The sequence below is a fragment of the Petaurus breviceps genome, unplaced genomic scaffold (genome assembly GCF_028583685.1).
Source record: "Petaurus breviceps papuanus isolate PSGF00001 unplaced genomic scaffold, PetGlider_PUasm1.0 227, whole genome shotgun sequence".
NCBI lineage: Eukaryota > Metazoa > Chordata > Mammalia > Diprotodontia > Petauridae > Petaurus > Petaurus breviceps.
Genome location: NW_027185896.1, coordinates 16,520,998 through 16,545,391, shown reverse-complemented (window position 1 = coordinate 16,545,391; position 24,394 = coordinate 16,520,998). Strand labels below are relative to the sequence as shown.

The 24,394-nt window shown below is 41.3% G+C and overlaps 1 protein-coding gene across 1 annotated transcript; it reads right to left on the bottom strand.

Annotated features, from left to right (window-relative positions):
- Positions 1-1,610: 1,610 nt before the first annotated feature.
- On the bottom strand, positions 1,611-7,790 carry LOC138166967 (cathelicidin-3-like). Its single transcript, XM_069095433.1, has 4 exons — positions 7,518-7,790; positions 5,803-5,898; positions 3,724-3,807; positions 1,611-2,387 (listed from the first exon to the last, which is right to left on the bottom strand). The coding sequence occupies exons 1-4, from the start codon at positions 7,701-7,703 to the stop codon at positions 1,953-1,955; spliced, it is 801 nt and encodes a 266-aa protein (XP_068951534.1). The 5' UTR covers positions 7,704-7,790; the 3' UTR covers positions 1,611-1,952.
- Positions 7,791-24,394: the final 16,604 nt, after the last annotated feature.

Genomic DNA, 24,394 nt, shown 5'->3' with positions numbered 1-24,394 from the left:
CCCCCGTGAAACGCATGTCACGCTCCGAGCTGCATCCAATCAGAGCTGCAGCAGTGAGTGCATCATCCTGTTCTTCCCCAGCTTCCCCAGTGATTTGCTTATTGAATAAAGGTACACTTTTTTGTTCACATTTACCTGTTTATTAAAATTGCTGTCAATGTTCATTAAAATAAGCCCTCCCCTGAAAATAAGCCCTCTGGTGTTTTTCTGTCCAAAAAATTAATAAGACAGTGTCTTATTATCGGGGAAACATGGGGTAGCTGTGTGACCTTAGATAAGTCACTTAACCTCTGTTTGCCTCAGTTTCCTCAGCTGTAAAATAGGGATAATAACAGCACTTACCTCTCAGGGCTGTTGTAAGGATAAAATCAGCTATATTTGTAAAGTGTTTAGCACAGTGCACAGCACATAGTGATGGGGTGCTTGGGATCTATGTTTGTAACATCAGTTTGTAAAATCAATTTATAAAACCAGTCTGTAAAATCATACTTCCTCACCCAGCCTTAAAGCATTAACTCTGCCCCTTCCCCCTGCTAGCACTCTGCCTAGCAACAACCCATGAATTGTTTATCTCTGCTTAGAACAATAGCAAGCTACACCTATGAATCCTTCACTAAACATTTTAGCTTAGGCAAATATTATCTCCCCTTAGTAAAGTGGGCCAGCTGGACCCATGAATCTTTTAATGCACTATCTATAGGTTAACTCCTTAGCCAATTATACACATACTGAATCTCCATTAGCCTTGGTTCCCAACATCCATCTTGTCAAACATGACACTCATGGGTGGCAGACTAGGAGCTTCTCAGTCAGCCCTTGACTGCTAGCTGATTTAGTGATGTTTCAGGCCTAAAACCACACCTTGAGGTAGCCCCCACCCTTGGGCTATTCCCAGTGAATTATGGGCAATACGCCTTCAAGTTGACATTAAAAGTGCATGTTCCTGGGGCATCTAGGTGGCGCAATGAGTCCTCACACTGGCCCCTGAGTTGGGAGGACCTAAGTTCGGTTTAGGCCTCAGACACTTAACACACACACACACAAACCTAGCCATGTAACCTTGGGCAAGTTACTTAACCCTAATTGCCCTCCAAAAAGGCAAAAACAAAACAAAACCAAAAAAAAGTGCACTGTTCCTTTAAGAACTAACCACTCCTTAACTCCTCCCTAATCCCACCCTTACTCATCTAGTTAGCATAATTGACATCTGATTTATTGCCTAGAGTCCTTAAAATTATGCCTATGTCTTCTTTAAGTTTGCAGGTTCTCTAAGAACTCTTGCCCACTGTAGAGCATAACAATAAACTAGCAGGTGCCCTAAGGACCCTTGCCCGCTATAAAGCATACAATAAACTTTTACAATTCTGACTCCAAGCCCTCTTGGGCCTACTGAATTCTTTTCCAGACTGAATCGAAGGCATTCTGGCCGTTGATAAGGATCAGAGTTCCTGTATAACCTATTGCCATCCCCCCATCAATAGTAGGTGATACATAAATGCTTATTCCTTCCCTCCCTTCCTTCCTGTGCCTCTTTAGGGCAATTGATTTTGTAGTTAGACTAGATTAGACTCAGGAGGAAAAAGGAGACAAGAAGACCAGAAGGTAAGAGATTGTTAGAATGGTTATTGCTATCACAAAGCCTTTATTTAATCATTTGCTGTCTGCATGGAATGCTGCATTAAAGGTCTAACTTTATAACTGCCAGTTTGACAGTCCACAGTCCAGTCTCTTCTTTGGATTCTTGGACATCTTTTTGCATTTGGTTCTTATTCATACATTTTCTTCACCTACTGGATCTGTGGGTTCAAATTTTGGAACTCATTCAAGAAGTGGGTTTAGTGGGCCTGGGCTAAGGAAGGACTTCCAGGTATGAGACAGGAATTTAAAGGGAAAGCTTAGCCAAAGAGGAGGAGCCTGGCTTAAAAGCCAGGCCCAGGCTGGGGTCAAGAGTACTAAGGGTAATCAGAATCAGGCGGATTGGGAAAACGCTGATTGGGGCCAGGAAAATTAGGACCAGGAAAATTGGGACCAGGAAAATTGGGACCAGGCTGATCAGGGTCAGGGAAATTGGGACCAGGAAAATTGGGACCAGGCTGATTAGGGTCAGGGAAATTGGGGTCAGGCTGAGGCCGAGGCCGAGGCCGAGGCCGAGGACGAGGACGGGGGAACTGCCTAAAAGGCCCTTCAAAAGGAAGCCTCCTGGCTGGAAACCTAGCTAAGGTTTCCGTCTCTACATCTCGTCTTCCTCGCCTTGGGAAAGGAGGGCGGGGAAGGCGGGGACGAGGAAGGCGGGGGCGGCGGGGGCGGCGGCGGCCACCCCTACGTCCTACGCCAGGGCGGCTACGGACTGCTGATGTTTCCTCGGACACTTCCTGGGCTTGAACCTGCTGTGGAAGGAAGAAGCACACAGTGGTTATGTCTTCGTGAAGGCAAAAGACCTCTCAGGTCCGCAGGACAATTAGGATGTCTTGGAGACCTTGCTGAAATTCCTGAGGAGTATCAGGGCATAGCTGGGGCTAGGCCTACTATCCTGAATGCCCAGGGCTCTCCTTACTAACAGGCAGAACAAGTAAGTTGTTGCCTAGACTGAGGAGGTATCATTTCAGGAAGGTTTCCCCTTAAAAAATCCCTCCAGTCCTTCAGGGGCACATTCTTTGCTCTGCAGCCAATGACAAGAAAAGGAAACCAAGAGCCACAACTCGCAGATTGAAGACTGATGAAGACTGATCACAGACTCTTTTCGGAGAGTAGGGCTTTCATATGTTTCTAAATGCTTGTTGAATAAATGATAGGGTTAGGGGAAGGAGTGAGAATGTGGGGCTTGGTATCAAGGGAAGGGTCCAGGAGTAGCGAAAATGACCTAGAAAGAGTGGATTGGGGTATATACTCCAAGTTCTCCTAGTGAGGTCTCAGCATGGCAGCCCATAGACAGGAAGGACCTTGGGAGACCACCTGAGGCAGAATATCCAACCCTAGGACAGTCAGGAAGAAACCCCCTGGTCACCTAAGGAGCAGGAGAAAGCTTCAGTATCTCACCTGAACAGTGAATTTCAGTACCTATTATATGCCAGGTCAAAGATAGCTTTCTTTCCTCCCCAGAAAGGGACTCCATCACATGACAATGGATAGGAATTCCCAGAGGAATAGGAGAATGAGTTAGGGGGTGGGGCTTTTGGTTGATTTACCTGTCTTTTTTGGTCTTAACCTTCTCTTGAGTGGGAAGGCCTGGTTTTCTGCTCAGGCAAAATAGGCAAACACTTATGAGATGGGATTTCAAAAGGTCCCACCATCTAACAGAACCTCTTCTCTTGTGTTCACCAAGGCCAGATTATTCCCCCCTATTCCCCTGCCTTTTTTTTCTGTAGTGAAAATTCTTTAAACAGAATCTCACTGTTGGAAGGGACCACAGAAGTCTCCTACAGCTCCAGTGATGGGGATCTCACTACTTCCTGCAGCAGCCCCTTCTGATTTGGTGGGCTACCATTCCTGACCCCTCTCCCCTCCCTTTTCCTGGTGCCTAAAGCTGATTCTTGGAATCCTTAACCCATTGCTCCCATTTCCGACCCCTGGGGCCAAGTAGTGGGAACATATCCTAGGGAGAGGGAGCTACACACTTCCCCAAGACTCCTTCGTGACCTCAGGGGAGGAAAGTTCCTTGGGAAAAGGGGAAGTGGGGAAGGACTACACTCTTCCTTTCTAAACCAAGCATCAGTAAAAACTCACACGTGCAGCCACAGAGTCACAAGAGACGAGAACCAGGGGGGGCTGTTGCTCAGCAGAAATCTCTCCCGAGCAGTCTCTCACCACCTACAAAGACAAAGAACAGAAAGGTGATACTTGAGGCATTAATGGCTCAGTCAGGTCCTCCTGACTTTTCCTATCTGGTCTGCTGGGGAATTTCCTTAGGCCAAAGGGCTGCTTGGTTTATAAAATTTTTTCAGATTAAAAATCTAGGAATACTTATAAGAACTGATTCCAAGGGAAGGAAGCAAGAAAAAGGGAAAGAATACACCATGACTGTAACAGTGGAAATGGAAAGTGAATGCTCAGTAATTATGATGACCAAACTTGGCCAGATATTACATGAATGGACTGTCTTTCCTTCTTTGCAGAAGTGGAGGGCTAAGGACATGGAATGAGGCATAGACTGGCATGTTCAGCTGAGTTGGTTAGATTTGCTGAACTCTGAAAAATTCCGGTTTTTTCCCTCTCTCTTACAAAGTGTGGAGGATTGGGAAGGGATATATTGGGAAACAAGGGGGTTGTAAGAACAAGAGAGATCAATAATTTTTTTTTTAAATAAAAGAAAAAGAACAGCAACAAAATTTCCTCTGATTTACCAAGGGTCTCATGAGGCCATCTTGAGAGACTCTTGACTCTTAGGCATAGGTATGTTTCCCAAGGCATGCTGGGGAGCTGGGCTACCTAGTAGATGGAGATGGAGATTTCTAAATTCCTCTTATTCATTCCTTTTCACTCTCCATAGTTTAAAGCTGGTGGATGTGAATTCAGACGGTGGTATCAGGTGCACCTGGGAGAGCCACCTCCCAACAGAAAATGTAAAGTTATCAAAGCCAAAACCAAAACAAACCTTTCTTAGTATAACTTTCAGGCTTTGATTGCCTTCCAATGGCCAGAAGGGATGTAGTGGTCTAATTAATGGTTCAGAGTCCAGGGTGGTCCAGGTGAGAAGAGATTAGCTTCCTTTAAGTTCCAGTTAAAACCTCACCTTCTACTGGAAGACTTCCCTGCCTCCTCTTAAATCCAGTGCTTGCTTGCTTTCTGTATATTTGTTTGCATATTATTTCCCTTGTTAGATTATAAGCAGGGCATAGTAGGCACCTTCTAAATGTTGGTTGATTGAGTGATTGAAGCAGAGTACCCCCTAGTAATTGATTTAGCTATTATATTCTGAGTTATTTATTATACAGATTTATTACTTTATACTATATTTATTATATTCTGAGTTATTCTATTTAGTAATTATATTCTGTTATTCTCATCCTCTTGACTAGATTTTAACTCATATGATTGCTCTCTCCTTGCACAACAGACTGAGCAAAGCAAACAAATGTCACACTTGTGCTGGGTACAACAGGATAGTGTAGGAAGTCTTGGAGTCAGAAGACCCTGCAGCATTCACACCCTACCCATGATATTTATAAATTATGTGGCTTTGAGTAAGTTATTTCTTCTCTGTGATCCTTCATTTCCTCAAATATAAAATGGAAAGAACTTTTTTAATGGACATAATCACATTTGCACCACCTTCCTCATATGCTTGCTGGGAAGAAATTGCTAAATGATTGTGAATTCTTACTACTACTGTAATAGCCTGCTGGGTTTCTTACCTTACAGTGGACAATAACCAGTATCTTGATACTAGATTGCCCTCTGGCTCTGGGCTCTGAAATTCTCATCAGTCAGATTACATTTTAATGAGTCCCTTTTGAGGCTATAAGAGCTAGACCCTGGAAATGGAAGGCAAGGTAGAGCTTTCCTTCGTTGTTATTTTCAAAATCAACTCATTTTAGAAAACAGTATATGAAAAAAGCAATGTATCAGATTTTGTTCTTGGTCAGCACATGGTTACCAGCCTGACTGCCTTTAAGCATTCCATTCCCTTCTCAAAGTAGAAGGATTAGCAAACTACCTTCCTATCTGTGCAAGCCTAGATGGCTGACTGGTAGCAGCCTACTGGGTTAAAAGTTGCTCCTGGATCCTTGAGTGTTGACATTATTTTTATTTGTGGGCTAGGGGTAACATGGTGGGGGTATCCCAGGCTCAGTAAGGAATACTTACCCCACCTTCTTTGAATTCACATTGGTCAGGGTTCTGATTCTCTGACTTAAGGCATTTGGTTTCCTGGATGGTGAAACTCAGGATTCGCCTGTCACCCTGGGAGGGAGAGAGTTGAAGGGCCAGGGTGAGAGGAGTGAGAATGATCCTGGGCAATGTGGCATAGACAAAGTTTGTCTTTGAAGACTTCCCTAGGATGCAGATCTTTGCCCTTCCCCAGCTTCCAGGACCCAGTATTCTCTTATTGGGAAGTAGTGTGGTAAAGAGGTTTTAGAGTAAGAAGAGCTGGGTTTGAAGCCCAGCTTTTCCACTTAATTCTTGTGTGACCTTCCACTCACTGTTCAGGTTTTCCCCTCCTCCGTCAAAGCCATTCATCTTCTAACAGTCCCCGCTAGAAAAGATGAAAACCCCTTAATTCCTCCTCTCCAAATGGGGCAACAGGTACAATTGGATGTGCCATAGGTGTGTTTTAGCAGGAGCCCTCTGGAAACCCCATTTCCACTAAGAGTGATTCAGATGGAAATCACAGAAAGTCACTGGGGGACATTTGGGGGAGCTCACATCACATATGGGCAGCCACTTGCTCTGCCTCTGGGTAGGACCTGCTCCTGTGGGCATCAGTAGTCAAGGAACACTCTCCCTTCCCCCAGCATTTATGAGACTGTCTTGTTTTCCCAGCCTAGAATGAACTCTTTACCTTTGCGGACAGTCTCTGCACCTTGCCACCCGCCATTCCCTTTGAAAAGTAGATTCCCCACGCCATTCCCCAGTTCTGTCACCTTACACGAAATCATGTTTCCCCTCTCCTTCAAAACACAGCTCAAAGAAATTCAGGGAAACACTAGCAGTGTGACCTTGGGCAAGTTACTTAACCCCAATTGCCCTGCCTTCCTCCCTCCAAAAAAAAATTCAGGGAAACATAAGTTTGATGAAACATAGTTGTTTGATGAATAAAATGAGCAAACCAGGAGAACAGTATACACAATAATAATAATTTTGAATGAAAATGACCGCAAAATGAAGCATAATACTGTATAACAGTGATGGCCAATCTTGGCCTTGGAGAAGGAATGAGGAAATGCATTTCTCTCCTTTCACTGCAGATGTAGGGGACCAGAATTTTGCATACACTAGCAGAAAGGACTGCCAGCAGTTGGTTTTGGGTAACTGTTTTTCCTTATTACAAGGCAACGCTCACTGGGTGGAGAGGGAAAAGGGGAATATTTTTGGAAATTAATATAAAAACAATATTAATTGTTTTTATATTGAATTATATATAATTATATATTATATAATAATTATATTATGTATAATTATATATTAGAAATTAAATATTTATATAACAAAAACAATATCAACAAAAATATCAATGAAACAAACACACAAAAAACCAACCACAGTTTAAGACTTGCTTCTCTCAGGAGGCTTTTGTAGGGGAGTCCAGAACTACTTTATTCTGCCCAAGGTTCTTAGGCCAAGGGGGAGGTGGAAGGGAGGAGTGTGACCTGCTGCTATTCCAATGACCAGAACTACTCCCAACTGAACCTCCCTCAGACATCCAGAGGGCACTCTGTCACGGCTTAGGAATGACTTTAAACCCTAGGGATGTACCTTAATCCTTCCCTCAGGGCTGCCTGGAAGCATGTACCTTGGACTTGGAGTCTATAACCTAAAGTTCTGTGCTTGGGAAGATAGAGGCAAGTGTAGAGGGGACTCACCTGGTCAGAGGCAGGTTTGGCTCGAATGAGCCCATAGATGAAATTATCGTTGGATTCTCTGTTGTAGGTATCTAGTAACAGGGATAAAGCTTCTTGGTCACTCAATCTCTTGTTTTGTTGAACAGAAAGTGTTGCAATGGTCGTGGCCACACATAGCACCAGAAGATTTCTCCCCAGGGTCCCCATCTTTTCTCACCTTGGCTGGGGGTCCAGGTCTCTCCTTCCCTCCTAGATGTTCTTTTAAGGGCCCTTGGAGGGCAGAGTGGGGCAGGCCAGATGTTTTAATCTGTGGCTTTCTTTCTCCATAACACATTGCCTAATCCCTTGGCAAAGGGGAAGTAGGTACCTTCTGCAAAAACCTCAGCTGCTCAAGCCCTCTCACCTTAATGGAGTCCCTCCCAGGGATTGCTGAGAGGTTGAGAAAGGAGCAGAGAAGTTTATCTATCCTCTCTTGTTGGGAGCTGAGGAGACAATCCTATTCTTCAGAGACCCCAAACAAAGAACTCTGCCATAGGTTTAGGATCCACAGGTTATCCTAGAATCAGGAGTAGCAGCTGCCCTCTGGAGATCCAACTTGGAAGTGTGAATGCAAGTTGGTCGAATGTCACCTTGAGGGTCATTTTAAGATCCCTTGTTTCTCTGCTTCTCACAAGGATGTTCAACAAACTGACTCTTCTTTCTCACATAATTAGGGGCAGGGGTCATACCATATGGTGAAAAAGCCTTGAACTTGAAGTCAGGAAAACTCTGTGGGTTCTTTTCCTGGTTCTGCCACTGACTATCTGTGTGACCTTGGACATCTACTCCCTTTCTTTCTCTGGGTACCCTGCTTGGTCTAATGGAGATAATCATCTACAGCATGGTACCCATTATTTTTTGTTCTTTAAACCTCTTTCAAAAACAACAAAAATGTGTTGTGAACCTTCAGGGTAATTTAGTATACTACTCATAATATTCTTTTAAATATGTATTCATTAAGTGCTTACAATAATTGCAGTGATAATTTAAATGCCTCTTAAAGCTTCAAATTAAAATGTATATTATGCAATTATAATTATAAAATGTGAAATTTTGTTCTTTGATATTTATGAAAACTTTAAATATAAGGTTATAAAACTCCATGCAATAATTTTGAATATCTTATAGGGGATATTCTGTAAGATTTTTGAAAGAAGTAATCCAGCACTATCTCAAATGCCTCCTATTATTTGCAAGATTTCATATTGAATTTCTTTATCACACAAAATTTGCCAAATGTAAGTAGCATTTTTAATGAAATAAATTACAACTTGAAAGATATTAAACATAATATAGCAATGACATATACATTTACTCTTGATGTTGGACTTTTTTAAACAAGGGAGGTTTGCACTATTTGGCTCAACCCCAGACAAATACAGCTTCAAATCTGTTTCCACATAGATTTTATTTCTGTATTTTGATTGCAAATGAGAAATAAGTGAAAGTGCTTTCTCTTGGAAATTGTTCATCCTTCATTTTTGAAGAGGACCAGTGACATGAAGAGGGGGATGTCTTAACTTGTAAATGAATTGGATTTGAGTGAGGCAGAGCTGCACAAAGTCAGGAGACTGACAACTTTGTGAAGCTCTTATATCCAATTCACTCACAAGTCAGGACATCAAAATATGTGGTGGAAAATGGTAGGAGAATCTTACCAAGCTCTCTTGATGGACAAAAGTTTTTTATTTTATTTATTTATTTGCTTTTTTGGAGGGCAGTTGGGATTAAGTGACTTGCCCAACATCACACAGCTAGTAAGTGTTAAGTGTCTGAGGCTGGATTTGTACTTAGGTCCTCCTGACTCCAGGGCTGGTGCTCTACTCACTGTGCCACCTAGCCGCCCCAATCATTTTTATTATTAAGTAAGAATATTTAAAACTGTCATTTTTGAATTTCTAAAATCCATTGATACTTCAATTAAGTTTTCTTTTTTCATCCTTTGTCAGTTCATCAGCCAGGGATATAAAAGGTATATCATGTAATTTATGATCCAATTTAGTTTATTGGAAATTTCTAGAAAATATTCATTGAAAGTTCTAAAATTTTCAGATGGTCATCTATGTCCTTCACAGCCAAAGATAGTTCATTTTCTTTTCTCTCTTTTACTTTTTGGAGGGAGGAAGGCAGGGCAGTTGGGGTTAAGTGATTTGCCAAAGGTCACATGGCTAGTAAGTGTTAGGTGTCTTAGGACAAATTTGAACTCGGGTCCTCTTGACTCTAGGGCTCTATTCACTGTGCCACCTTCCAGCTCAATAGTTCATTTTCTAATAAGGAATTATGAAATGTCACCAAGAAATCATGCAATGTTACAGGACTATCCTCAATTTTGCAGTTCCCAATTTTAAATTTTTAATCATACTTTTATCCTTTATCTTAAACAGTCAATATGTTTTTATTTACACCTGGTTATGATGTGTTAAGTTTATTAATTTTTGAAAAGATGTCAGGTAAACATATTAATCTTAGTAGCTGCATCATATCATTTGTACAGTCACTCAGGGAGAAAGGTCAGCAAAGACAACGGACTCTTCTTTTAATCAAATGGACAAGTAATAACTGGCACAGGAAAGCCACTAAATGAAACATGCATGTTGCCCATCTTTCTACATAAGATAGTAAGCAATCAAGAGTTAGAGGGCCTTGATTTTGAAAAAAAAGTAACTTTTGACAGTATCATATAATGTGCCCTTAGGTTGTTGTGGCATGCTCTTGATGTCTAAATTTGTGTGTGCTGCAGTGTGTCCATGCTATATTCATATTAATTTTTTATTGATGAAACAGGGCCCCAATATTTCCTAGTCATTCTCTTTGCTCCATCTGTGCAAGTTCTACAACAAGAAGACCAAATGATTTGTTTTCCTAGAATGCACGAATTAATTAGATTAAAAATGTTTTCCCCTTCCAGTTAGGAAGACATCTTCCTGAGTTCAAATCTGGCTTCAGACACTTACTGGCTGTGTGATCCTGGGCAAGTCACTTAACTGTATTTGCCTTGGTTTCCTCATCTATAAAATGAGCTGGAGAAGGAAATGGGGGGGAGGTGGCTAGGTAGTGCAGTGAATAGAGCACAGGCCCTGGAGTCAGGAGGACCTGAGTTCAAATCCAGCCTAAGACACTTGACACACTTACTAGTCGTGTGACTTTGGGCAAGTCACTTAATCCCAATTGCCCTCCAAAAAAAAAAAAAGAAGGAAATGGCAAACCACTCCAGTATCTTTGCCAGGGAAACCCCAAATGGGGTCATGAAAAGTCCTACACAACTGAACAAGAATAACAATGTTCAGTGAGTGTGGTTTTCATGTAGCCTGATATTTGCATTATAATAATGAAAATATTCATAATGACCAGATCACATGATTACACAGCTGATGAAAAATAATTAGAGGGTAACAAAGGAGCATAAGAGAGCTATTCTAGTGTGGCATACAAAACACAAATAAGGGCATGAAACATGTATCTGATCATCCTTGAGAATCTGCTATCTACCATACCCTTTGGTCCCTTTTCCTTCCTTTCCCCCCCTTCCCTTCCCTACTGTGTTAAATAAAAAATGTACCTAAAGTAAAATTCCATATATTACAGTTTGGAAACAATTTGATAACATATTTCACTTAATTAGGAGTGTTTAAGTTTTGCTGTAATCACTGCAAGAATACCAAAATGATTGCATGCATGTAGGTTTTGAAATGCTGAAGAAACAAACCTATAATGTTTGAAATATGCACATAACTTGTTGTCAAAGAGGGAAAACGTATTTGTAAAATAATTGGGCAGTTATTTATTGTCTACTGCACCATTAAAGAATTTTTTTTAAGCAATTGGGGTTAAGTAACTTGCTCAAGGTTACACAGCCAGTTATTTCTGGGTGTGGTGCTAAGTATCTGAGCCTGGATTTGATCCCCAGGTCATCCCGAAACTGGAGCCGGTACTCTTACTTGCCATTAAAGAATTTTTAACACAAACCTCTAGACTGCCTTTTCAAAGTCCTAAATGGGAATCACAGGTCTAAGAGATGACTTCAGAGTAGTCATTCCCTAAACACTTGCTAACTGATGTGATGAGAAAAATCATTCATATTTTAATAGAACTCTAAGAGTTACCAAGTACTTTCCTTTCTAGGAGGTTAGTGGGAACTTAGATAAAACTTTCATAGCAACCCTTCAGAGTAGATACAGCTGGTACCATTATCTCCATTCTGCAGATGAAGACATTGAATCTCAGAGGGTTTAAATGATTTAGGATCATAATAAGATAGGTCCATAGATTTGGAGATGAAAGAGATATCAGAAATCAGCAAGTCCAGTCTTCTTGTACTACACGTAAGGAAATTGATACCCAGAGTGGTTAAGAGGCTTATTCACTTGGTTAAATAAAATCATCTTTTCTCCAAACCATCCCTCTTCTAAACCTCCCTGTTTTTCTTGAAGGCTCATCCGTCTGATCTCCCAGGTTCACAACCTCAGCATTGTTATTATTATTATTATTATTATTACTGTTTAAGATACATTGTATTAATATCTTTTGTTTCTATATAACCCATAATTCCTATTGAATTCCACCTAGAAGGTAATTACTTATAATAAAGAATTTAAAAGTGTGTGTGGTGTTGGTTTTCATCAAAACTAAGCAAAATTTTAGTGTTTAATGCAATATTCCACATCTTTAAACTCCCAAGTCTGGAAAAAAAAGCAGGGAGATAGTCTTATCCTATTTCTTCTTTGTGGACAGGCTTGGTCATTATAATTTTATTGCATCCAGTTTCAGTTGTTTTATTATTGCTCTTCTTTCCATGTATGTTGCTGTAGTCATTGCATATATTGCTTTCCTGATTCTGATTGCTTCATTCTGCATCAGTTCATATAATTCTTTCCATGTTTTTCTGTTGTATTCAGCATATTCCAATATATCTATGTACCATAATTGGTGTAGTCATTCCCTCAAATGAAGATCAACTCCCTTCCCCTCCCCTCACTCCCGCAGTTCTTTGCTTCTACAATAATGCTGCCATAAGAATTTTGGCATATATGGCACTTTTATTTTTGTATTCAGCTCCTTGGGGGTACTTATCTAGCAGTGGGATCTCCTTGTCAAAGGATATAGACATTTAAGTCACTCTTTTCACATCATTCTAATTAGGCTGGACCAAATCACAACTTCACTAACAAAGCATTAATGTGTCCATCTTTAAATTTGACTGCTCTTATCTTTGGCCACCATTGTCATTTTGCTGAGTGTAAGGAGTGAGGCTCTCTGGGCCTCAAGCCTTTCCCCTCTCCAACCTTTTCTTCAAACAGCTGCCAAAGTGATTTTCCTTAAGTACAGCTGTGTGTGTGTGTGTGTGTGTGTGTATAGACTCATTATATATCACTTCCATTCCCTCACTACACTTTTCCTTACGTATCATACTCCATCTTCTGTTTCTGTAAATCCTTTACTGCCTGCAAGTCTCAGCTCACAAACCACCTTCTACATCAAGCCTTTCCAAATCTCCCTGACAGCTAGTGCCCTTACATTTCTTTTTTTTACTATGAATACTCTTTTAGATGCACATGTTATCTCTCCAGGTAGAATATAAGCTCCTTGAGGGCAGGGACTGTGTTCATTTTGTATCATAAGCACCCATCATTGTGTTTGACCCATTTTTGTTGATCATTTCTTTCAGTCATGTCCTATTCTTCATGACCCCATTTGGAGTTTCCTTGACAAAGATACTGTAGTGGTTTGCCATTTTCTTTTCTAGCTTATGTTACAGATGAAGAAACTGAAGCAAATGGGGTTAAGTGACTTCCCCAGGGGTCACACAGCTAGCAAGTCTCTGAGACCAGATTTGAACTCATGAAGAGGAGTTTTTCTGACTCCAGGCCCAATGCTCTATCCATTCTGCCATCTAGCTGCTCTGTCTGACACAACAAAAGCTTTTTGATCAATTGATTATCCAAGTTCACTAGCTCATAGTAGCAGAGGCAGAATTTGAAATCAGGTCTTTTGACTCCTAATCCCATATAGTCACTTAGTTAGTAAATGTCCAAAGCTAATAATTGTTGGTTATTGCAAATATTTTTTTTTAACAGGGAAGGAAACTAAGACTTAGGGAAATAAATTAACTTGTTCACAAATACAGAGCTAAGAAGTGTCACAGATTGGGCTTGAACTTAGGTCCATACTACCATGGCACTCCTGCCCTCTGCCATTTACACTCCCCATTGCACTGCCAGTTCCTTCTCTGGGACTATGCTGACTGGTGGGAGCTCACTATATGTAGCTGGTGCCAGCCATGTCAGCTACCATGGCATCTCCCCTCCATCATTCTTCCTCTTCTCTCCCCTCCTCACAACTTTTGTTCTGGGAACAGTAATCAAATCAATATGACTATCACTTCTGGAAAGGTTCTGAAGTTTCACTATTCCATGGCCACTGCTCCCCTTTGTGCGTCATCTCCCCCATTAGAACATAAGCTCCTTGAGAGCAGGACTGTCTCTCCCTTGTATTTGTATTTCTAGTGCTTGACACAACTCCTCGTAAATCGTGCTTAATAAATGCTTTTTCATCCACTCAAACTCTTTAAAATCACCTCATAGTTACAGAACCATTATTTGGGATTCCTCTGATTTCAGAGAAATTTCCTATTGACCTAATTCCAAAGGATAGGTGGGGAATGGAGAGGCTGAAGTTTGAGCGTGTTCCTAGAACCCTAGAGACTTCATTAGACCCAGGAAGAAGTTTCAGAAAGTTTTCTTCATTGAAATTGGATATAGGCCACTGTGTCTGAATTACCCCTGGAGTTGATCACATATCAGATATCTCCAGCATGGCACATAAGAAGATTCTGATTGGTAAGACCAGGAGAAACTCTGAAGTAAATGAAACCTACCTTAGGCTCGAGCATGCTCCCACACCCCCAGCTAGCTCCCCAGCTAGCCTCTCCATCCTGCCTCCCATTTCCAACTCTCCCAAGCCAGCTGCCTCTCCTGTGTCCAGTTCTTAGTTTCAGTTGTTCATCAATTAATCCCATTTGGATAGAAGATAACATGATAGATGGAAAGCATTTTGTGACCATAAAGTTCTAAGGCCAAGGTTAGCAAACTATATTGGCAGCCTGTTTTTGTATGGCCTTCAACCTAAGAATGGATTTTATATTTTAAAATACAATAAAACTTTATTTAGAATATAAATACCATTCTTAGCCCAAGGGTCATATAAAAATAAGCCACTGTCTAGATTTGGCCCATAGGATGTAGTTTTCTGACACTTGTCCTATAGAAATATGAATTACAGTTATTCTAATAATCATTATTAATATTTTATTAAGAGGATTAAGAAACTAAAGGCAAAGTAGGTTAAGTGACCTATCTAGTGTCACACAGTAAGTTGGTCACAGGGCTAGGACTCAGGTCTCTGGCTCATAATCTATCTTAGCAATACACCATATCTGCAAAGGAAAAAGTAAATGAAAATATGGCAGAATTGCCAATCCCTGATTTCAGTGACTGAGGTATAGTAGTAGAAATATCACTGGATTTGGAGGGAGAAGACCAAGGCTTGTGTCTGGGTTCTGTCTTTGTGAATTAGATAAATCATTAACCTGACTGAGGCTGTTTCCACCCCTTTGAAATGAGGAGGTTGGATAGGAGAGTTCTAGGTTCCTTTTTAGTTCTTCAGTATCTGATACTAGGAATTGTTTCTGATCTTTAGCTGAGTCTGAGACTGGTCTGGGCTCCATCAATAGGTAGAATCCCTGAAGGCTGACCCCTAGCCCTATGGATCTTCTTCATGCCAGGGTGTGGAGATGCTGATTCCCTGCTCCCTAGGGCACATAACCTCAACCTAAATTGTGGGGCAATATGTTTGCCAATGTCTTTATTTCTTGAGCGGGTTCCTTAGTGAATTGCACATATCTGTGACTTAATGTCCCAATCCAGGCAGATGTGGCCATCTCTTCTTTCTCCATCCTCCCTTATTCTCCACATCTTGAGGGTAAAGGATCTCAGGGGAGAGGTTAACTGACAATATTAATTCTGCAGGTGACTGCAGTAAAAATATTGCTAATGGTATTAATGAATGGTGATGAATTCCATTTATATAGAACTTAAAATTTTATGAAGTAGTTTGAACATGTGATTTCATTTGAGCCTTGTAATGATCCTGTGAGATATAGATACTAGAGATGGTGTTATACCCATTTTAAAGATGAGGAAGCTAAGCCTCTGACTTGTCCAGGGTCCTGAAGTAGTGACAGACTCCAGGTCTTCTTAGCTTCAAGTCCTGCTACATTAGTCTATTCTGCTTCTGATGTTACCAATGGTTACTGACAAAGCTAGCCCCGATGACAGTTACCTCCTGTCTCCACCCCCCCAATTCCCCATCAACATAAACTGGTACCAGGGGCGGCTAAGTGGTGCAGTGAATAGAGCACTGACCCTGGAGTCAGGAGGACTGAGTTCAAATCCGACTTCAGACACTTAACACATACTAGCTGTGTGATCGTGGGCAAGTCACTTAACCCCAATTGCCCTCCCTTCCCCCCTCCAAAAAAGCAAAAAACAAAAGCAAAACAAAAAAGCAAACAAACCATAAACTGGTACCTGACATTCCAACATTGTACCCTTTTAGCTTACAGCAGGGGTTCTTGACCCTTTTTTGTGTCATGGACCTCTTTGATCATTCAGTGAAGCCTATGGAACCCTTTTCAGAATCATATTTTTAAATAATTGACTAAAAAACTAAATTTCAATTAGAGATTAATGAAAATAAACATAATTATTTTTTTCCATTCAAATTCACAGTCTCCCTGAAATCTATCCACGGACCCCCAACTTTAAAAATCCCTAGCTTAAGGCTTTGGTCTCTGTTAATATTCATCTCCCTGAAAAGAATCCCAAATGAAGTGATCAGCTACTGATCCCTCAGTAAGTGAATTTCTTTTCCTAACAGAGGAGTTTAGTAATTAGATAGGAACAAAAATTCAGGGAGTGAAAGGGTGTGGGGAGGAAGAAAAAAGGGGATAAATCAGGGGTGAGGGGGAAGAGAAGTGGGCTTAGTGAGGCTGGGCAGTTCAAGATGTCCTTACTGTGCTGAGGTGTGAGATGAGAGTTCAGAAAACCTGGACTGGAAGGGACCTTGGGAGCCATCTCTAGTGTAAATTTTAGTTGACCAAGAATCTCCTCTTTACTTATATTTGGTGCCAGGGATGCACACAAAGGCATGCGTGGTCCATGAGCCCAATCAGAAGCCATTGAATGTAGTCAGGTCAGTGCCTGTCTGAGGTAGGAATCACAGATAGGATCACCCCCAAAGGGCTGTTGGGGCCCTTGGAACCCTCTGTCCTGTTCTGCCTTTAATGTGTTCTGGGCCACTGAACCCTTTGTGAAATCATCATAGGATCATAGTATTTAGAGATGGAGAGACTTTAAAGATACTGTAGTTCAAACCTCTAATTTTACAGATGGGGAAAATGAGGCCTAGAGAGGTCAGGTGACTTGCTTGATAAAAGGCAAAATGTGGATTCCATCCCAGGACCTCTAACTCCTAATCTAGTATTCTTTCCACCAAACCATGATGTCTAATCACCTTATGATTTGAGGTATTTTTAATGTAGCATCTTTTTAATTTCCTCTTCCTCAGAGTCCTCTGTTTGAAAACCATGTTGAGTCTTCTAGGAAGGCAGATCACTGGACCCCTGGTAGAGAGATTCTCCTCCCTTCACTTCTCCCCAACTCTAATCCTTAGGGAAACTCCTGTGGATTCATCTTGTGGGACAGGGACAGAAAGCCTTGAGGGGTCAAGACTGGGGTCCTGGCCTGTTTCCAGCACAAGCTAACTGAAATCTGGCCCCTTGCTTTGGCCACTGAAGCTGTTCTAAGGATAGAGTCTACCAGGCTCTTGGAGACCAGGATCCCCTGCATAAAGGAGCACCTGGGACTCACTTATCCAGACCATGCTATCCAGTTTCAACAAGGGTCCCATCCAGGTACTTGGGAACATTTAAAAGGGCACAGCCAAAGCTAGATCTGCAACAAAACAGTGCTGTATTGCTGCAAAAGACTACTTTAGGCAGACCCTTACCAGCAGGCATCTGTTAAGGCCTACAAATTTCAGCCTGGAACCCCACCCCACTCCCACTCCAGCCATATAAATGGCATAGGAAAGGTTCATATCAGGCAGCTAGGTGACAAAATGGAAAGAGTACCAGACTTGGAGTCAGGGAGACCTGAGTTCCAGTCCAATCCATAGATGTTAACTGGGGACTCCATGGGAAGTCACTGACCAGCTTAGCCTCAGTTTCCTCATGTATAAAATGGGAATAATAATAGTGTCTACATGCCAGGGTTATGAGGATCAAATGAGATATTATATGTAAAGCACCTGGGAATGGGTCACACAGTTTCCACTTGCACTAGCTTCAGCTAAAAGAAGAATTTGACAGAGTTCATCATTCTATCCTACTTTCTCTAAGTCTTTTCCCCCTAGTAATGGGTAGGACCCATCTCCTTTTCTACCCCATCCTCCCTCTACCTCCTCACACCCTAGTCATATTCTTCTGTTCTTTCCCCCAGCCAAGCTTTGATTTCAGGAAAGGACCTGAGAAACATAATTACAAAGAAATGTTTATGGTTGGTTACGGTTTAGTGCACAACCCCCTTGCAGGGAAGTATGTTAATAGGGAAAAACAAGCAAACCTTTTGCTAAAAGAATGAAAATCTAATGTTGAAATTTCAAGCACTATGTTGAGTTGTCAGTGGATTTAGTGGCTGAAGGGTACCTTTCAGTTTTCAATACACAGCTTGCAGGTGATCACATATTATTGTAGCCATTTATGGTGGCACTGCTAATTAGTGTAGTCATAAATCTCATTTTCTCTCTCTGTCTTTTAGTGTCTCAGTCTCTTTTCCTGTCTGACTGTCTCTCTCTCTCTGGTTCTCCGTTTCTCTCTCTGTTTCTCTATTTCTCTGTTTCACTGTGTCTCTCTCTGTGTCTGTCTTTTTCTGTTTCTCCATTTCTCTCTCTCTGTTTATCTTTTTTCTCTTTCTCTCTTTGTCTCTCTCTCTGTCTCTGTCTCTCTTCTGTCTGTCTGTCTCACTCTCTCTCTCTCTCTGACACAAGTTCCTTTTGACCTCAGGTTGAGGAATGAGGATAGAGAAGGAAGAGTTGGTCCCATCAAACTTGATTAGTACATTCAATTAGGCCACATACCTGCAACTTTTGGGGAAATTAAGGCCTTGGCAAACACATTGCCCCACAGTTGAGGATGACACCACATGCCCTGGAAACCCAGAAATCAGGGACTGATCTCAAGAATGGCAAAGGCCAGTGGTTCTAGAGACAGCCCCAGGGACCTCTCCTGGATAACCGATTGCCCAGCTTCTCCCTCAGGTTAAGGTCCAGCACACATCCTAGAGTCATGGTTCAATGTTAGTTTAATGCAGGCCAGAGCTGGGCAGCCTTTCAGGGGGACCTTTCCAGGGTTTCCTTATTCACACTAAATTAAGAGATCTGATCTGGGTTCTGGTTGTGAGATCAACTTGTTGTGTGATCTTTGATGAGGCCCTTAACCTCTTTGAGTCCTGGTTTCCTCATTTCCTTAATAATAACTAACATTTACATAGTACTTGACTGTCTTTTTATAAAATTAGATGTTCTTTTATTAATTAAAAAATACCTTTTCTCTCCTTTCTATTGTACATTTAAGAAATTAAAAAACCTTTTAAGAAATATACATAGCTAAACAAAAAATATTCCTCTATTGGCCCTGTACCCAGAATATATTTGTCTCATTTTGCAACCTGAGTCCATCATCCCTCTGTCAGGACATGGATAGCATGTTTCATCATGGATCCTGGAGAACCATGATGGGTCATGGTATTGATAAGAATTTTTTTTTCTTTTTGGAAGGGGAAAGCCAGGTCAATAGGGGTTGTGACTTGCCCAAGGTCACACGTCTAGTACATGTGTCTGAGGCCGGATTGTCAGTGCTCTATTCACTGTGCCACCTAGACACCCCTAATAAAATGCCTATATAAATATATTTTTTTTGAGGGAAGGCAGGGCAATTGGGGTTAAATGGCTTGCCCAAGGTCACACAGCTGGTAAGTGTTAAGTGTCTGAGGATGGATTTGAACTCAAGTCCTCCTGACTCCAGGGTCAGTGCTCTATTCACTGTACCATCTTGCCGCCCATTGATCAGAATTCTTAAGGCTTTTATAGTTGTCTCTATAAAGTGCTTGATTATTTCAAAGTGCTTTATATGCATCATAGTGATTCCTATTGCTATTGTCTAGTTCTAAATTAAACTCAGAAGTGGAGGAATAAGGTATCTTAAATCAAGATAAACCTACCACCCTAAGGGATGTCCCACCAGGAAACCTAGAGAAGGAGAAAATGAGGAGGGGGATCATTTTAGGGTAGCCAATTACCTTTGGCAATCAGAACCAGGAAAACTACTTCATTCTGGCTGTTTTGCCCTTCATTCCATGAATCCCAAAGGAAGGGTGTAAAGATATCAGAAGCTACTTTGGAAGCTCATATGGCTCAAGCTGGCTTTGTTTACAAGGAAAAGTCCCAGGGTGGGATTAGGATGTGCCTCAACTCAATCCAATTGAAAATGTCTTAAAAATAGGAATATTAGGATGTTACTGTAGGGAGGCTGGATGGCACAGTGGATGAGGATGTTACTGGAATTCTGACATTACTGGGGTCAATACAAAGGATATTAATATTTTTTCTGTCGTCTTATTAACAATTTTTCAGTTACTATAAAATTATAGGGTTTGCAAAGCTCTTTCCTCACAATGATCCCATGAGGTTGGCAAGATAAGTATTGTAGAGCAAGCTCTAAGGCCCATTGGCATGAGAATCTCTCCTCATTGATGGAGATCAATGCCTTGAGCCTTTGGGAGAAGCAGGGTGGAGTTGTTAGAATTTCTATGGTCTGTAGCCCTGAGGGAAAAGATGTATGGAATTCCAACTTTTCTTCAGAGACATGAAGGAAGAAAGACTCTAGGAAGGATACAAACTGATCATAAATTTATTCTCAGCTTGCTACACTAGACCCTTGAGTGAGATCTAAGACTCTCTTGATTGAGTTGAGTTACCTTGCTCCCAATGGGAGAGGACCTTCAATCTGATTGGTGTATATTCTTATATGTATACTTTCTCTGATTTCTGTTTTGCTATTGATTTGGATAAATTGGTTTCATTAATATTTGCTATGTGTGTTGTATTTGGAGGGAATAGAGTCAAGTCTTGGATATAAAGCTTGGGGTCCTCCTTTTGCCATTGGGGAACAGTAATTAGGAATTTAGCTTGAATCTAAATATTACATTCCCTAGACTAGCAATATTTTTTTTTTAAGCAGTTGGGGTTAAGTAACTTGCTCAAGGTTACATGGCCAGTTATTTCTGGGTGTGGTGCTAAGTATCTGAGCCCCAGGTCATCCTGACACTGGAGCCGGTGCTCTTACTTACTGAGCCACCTGGCTGCCCCTAGACTAGCAATATTTAAGGGATCAAATAGATATAATTCTAGTCCAGTACTCCCACTCTCTGAGAAGAACAGAGCAGTGGCCTCTGGCACCAATCTCCCACTTTCCTTCCTGTTAGGAATCAAACTCTCTGTTGGAGGAAAGTGAGGAAAGGAGAAGAGAGGTCTATCCTTGCCTCCCTGCAAGTCACACATGACATCCCCTTGCTACATGTGGGTGCTTTGTCCTTAGAAATATAATTTCTGGTCATTTATTTTTGCAAGAAATTATAGATTTGAGGGGGCAGCTAGGTGGCGCAGTGAATAGAGCACCGGCCCTGGAGTTAGGAGTACCTGAGTTCCAATCTGGCCTCAGACACTTAACACACACACACACAAAAACTAGCCGTGTGGCCTTGGGCAAGTCACTTAACCCCAATTGCCCTCCAAAAAGCAAAAAAAAAAAAAAAGAAATTATAGGTTTTGTCTATTTTCCCCCCTAAAAATGTTGGATTTTTTTTTAACCTTCTGGGCTTCTTCGGTACTTTTTTCAAATGGGGCTACTTGAATACACCTTTTAGCCCAAATCACTGCATGCTTTTATTGAATGACCACTCCAGCCCTCCATTCAATAAAGTCCATTGTCTTAGGTTCATTTATAGTTTTGCTGGCCTGGCCTGGCTTTGGAACTTGGGTTAATATTATCTCCATTTAACAGGTAAGGAAACTAAAGATCTCCGAGCTTAAGAGACTTGCTCAGTGTCACTCAGTTAGCATGTGGGAATTCAGACTCAAGTCTTCTGATTCTATATCCACTGCCCTTTACATATAACTATCTCATCGAATCTTTTTTTTAAATTAATTTCTTCCCTCCTTTTCACCCCCTCCCTCAACTGGGATAGAAAGAAAAAAACAAAAGTCCTATTACAAACACATATGGTTCAGCAAAACAAACTCCTGCATTGGTAATGTCCAAAAAAAATATATGTCTCAATCTGCCCTCCAAGTCCATACCTCTCTAATGTTACATTCCAAGTTCTCCACTCCTTTAAAGAGGTGGCTATTAAATCTTGTGTGATCCTGACTCTAGCTCCTTAGTGCTTGAATTCCTTGTACTATCTTTTGTTTTAACTGGAAACTCTGGATTTTGACTATAACATTCCTGGGAGTTTAATTTTGGTATTTCTTTCAGGAGGTGATTGATGGATTCTTTCTATTTCTTCTCCTTGTTTCTAAGAGATTTTGGTAATTCCCTTATGAAATTACTTGAAATATGTTGTCTAGACTCTTTTTTGGGGTCATGGTACTCAGGTAGTCCAGTGATTCTTAAACTTTTCTTCTTGATCTGTTTTCTAGGTCAGTTGTTTTTGCTATGAGATACATTGAATTTTCTTTCTCTTCTTTTGGCCATTGTTTTAGTATTTCCTCTCTAATCTGAGGGAGTTGGCTTTAAATCATTTTAAAGTTCCTTTTCAGCTCCAAATCCTAACATCCTGTGATCTTAAGTCTAAACCATATTCTATATAGCAGCTCTTTAAATCTTTGAAGATAGTGGTCATGTTCCCCACTATCTTCTCGTTTCCAGGCTGACATTCCAAGATCCTTTAACTAATCTTTGTATGGCATGATCTCCAGTCCCTCTGTCCATGGTTACTCACTTCTGGAATGCTTCAATTTGCTCATGATGTTTTTCAAATGTGGTGCCCAAAATTGAACCCAATAGGCTGGGTTTTTAATCTGATAAGGACAGAGGATAATAGAGCTATTATCTCCGTTGTTTTGAGCATTATGCCAATACATTGAAAGCCTGAAACCCAGAAGAAGGCTCAGGTGAGGTGTGTGGTAGGAATCAGAAGAAGCCAAGCAAAGGAAAGGTAGATGAGCAGAGGAGGTGTGGGGAAGACAACCAAGTCCTGCAAAAAAATTTCCTCAGATTGGACCTAGTTCTGAAAGACTGAGGCATGTCATGTGTCATGTTGGGCTTGTCTAGAGTAAGCTGAGGACATGAAGTTTTCTATGGTTTTTGTTTTTTAATTAAGACAACAGGATAAGTCTTGCCTCGAATAAGGACTCTATCTGAAAATAATGTCATTTAGTTTTGCCCTTGTCTGAAGAAGCCTGAAAGATGTCAGGCATATGCTCTCATTGGCTGCCAAACCTGGCCCAATTTCTCTCTCCAGTCTTATTACTTTCCTTCACAAACTGTATGGTCTAGTGAGAGTGGTCTTATTGTGCCTCATACATGCCCCATATAATCTCCTGTCTCTGTGTCTTTGTATTGTGTCTCTCATGCCTAGAAAAGTCCTCTGTCCTCACCTAGAATCCCTAGTTTTCCTTTAAGGATCAGCTCAAGAGCCATCTTCTACATCAGTGGTGTCAAACTCAAAGAGAAAGGGATTCCTGTGGGCTACATATTAACTTAGAAAACCACAGATGAACATTATCTATGTTGTATCTTCACTTGTTCTGTTAAACATTTCACAGTGACATTTTAATGTGGTTTGGGCTGAACCCAGGAATGCTTTTGGTCGTTTGTTACTGGCTGGCTTCTAGTTTGACGCTCTATCACATGAAGCCTTTCCTGATCCCTCCAGTTGTCAGCGACTTCCCCCCAAATCATCTTGGATCAATTTTGTACATATCTACCTATGTACACATTGTGTCTCCCGGCTAGACTGTAAGCCTCTGGAGGACAGGGGCTGTTTTGTTTTTAACTTTGTTTCTCTAGTACATGGAAGGCACTTCATAAGGCTTATTGCTTGGTTGATTCCATCTCAACCCATCCTTTGGAACTGGGCTAGTAGGAAATCTCTCTGTGGTTGGAGGGGTCAGGACTAATAGGCCTGAGAAAGGGAACTGTGGTATGATAGAAAGATCACCATCCTTGGTGTGAGAAAACCCCAGCTTAAGTTCCTGCTCTGCCCACTTAGTGGTTATGTTACCACTCTGAGCACGATTTTCATAAAATGAGAGACTTGTACTGGATTCAATAATTCATAGCAACAAATAGGGTTTCGAAGGTTCCTTCTCAACTCTGCAATTTGGGAATTCTGATCCCTTCCTTATGCCACCATTCTAATGCTAGCAAAGGAGACAGTTAGTGGGGTTGAGAACTTGGAGGAGAACCATGAGAGATTCATGGAAGCTAAGCTAAAGGAGGAGAGAGGTCCCCATGTTCAATCCTGCAGAGGGTTGCAGAAGTGGTCAGGAAGATGAGCACACAGATTTCTTTACCTCGCTGCCCTCTTGCTTATACTCAACACAGAGGCTTCTTACCCAAGCTTGTTTTCCTTTGGGGGACCTCTTGACCAATTCTACCAACTTGGAACATTGGTCAATGGAAGTCTATTGCAAAGAAAAAGAGAAGTCACCAATTTGGGGAAGTCCTGAGCAGAGCTGGT

What these genes read in the sequence shown, in the direction of transcription:
- LOC138166967 (XM_069095433.1), bottom strand. Translation starts at nt 7,703, where the DNA reads ATGGGGACCCTGGGGAGAAATCTTCTGGTGCTATGTGTGGCCACGACC. An exon ending in GTGAATTCAAAGAAGGTGGG is followed by an intron (nt 3,808 to 5,802) that starts GTAAGTATTCCT and finishes TTGTCTTTGTAG; the next exon opens with GTGGTGAGAGACTGCTCGGG. An exon ending in GTGACTCTGTGGCTGCACGT is followed by an intron (nt 2,388 to 3,723) that starts GTGAGTTTTTAC and finishes TTCCTTCCACAG; the next exon opens with CAGGTTCAAGCCCAGGAAGT.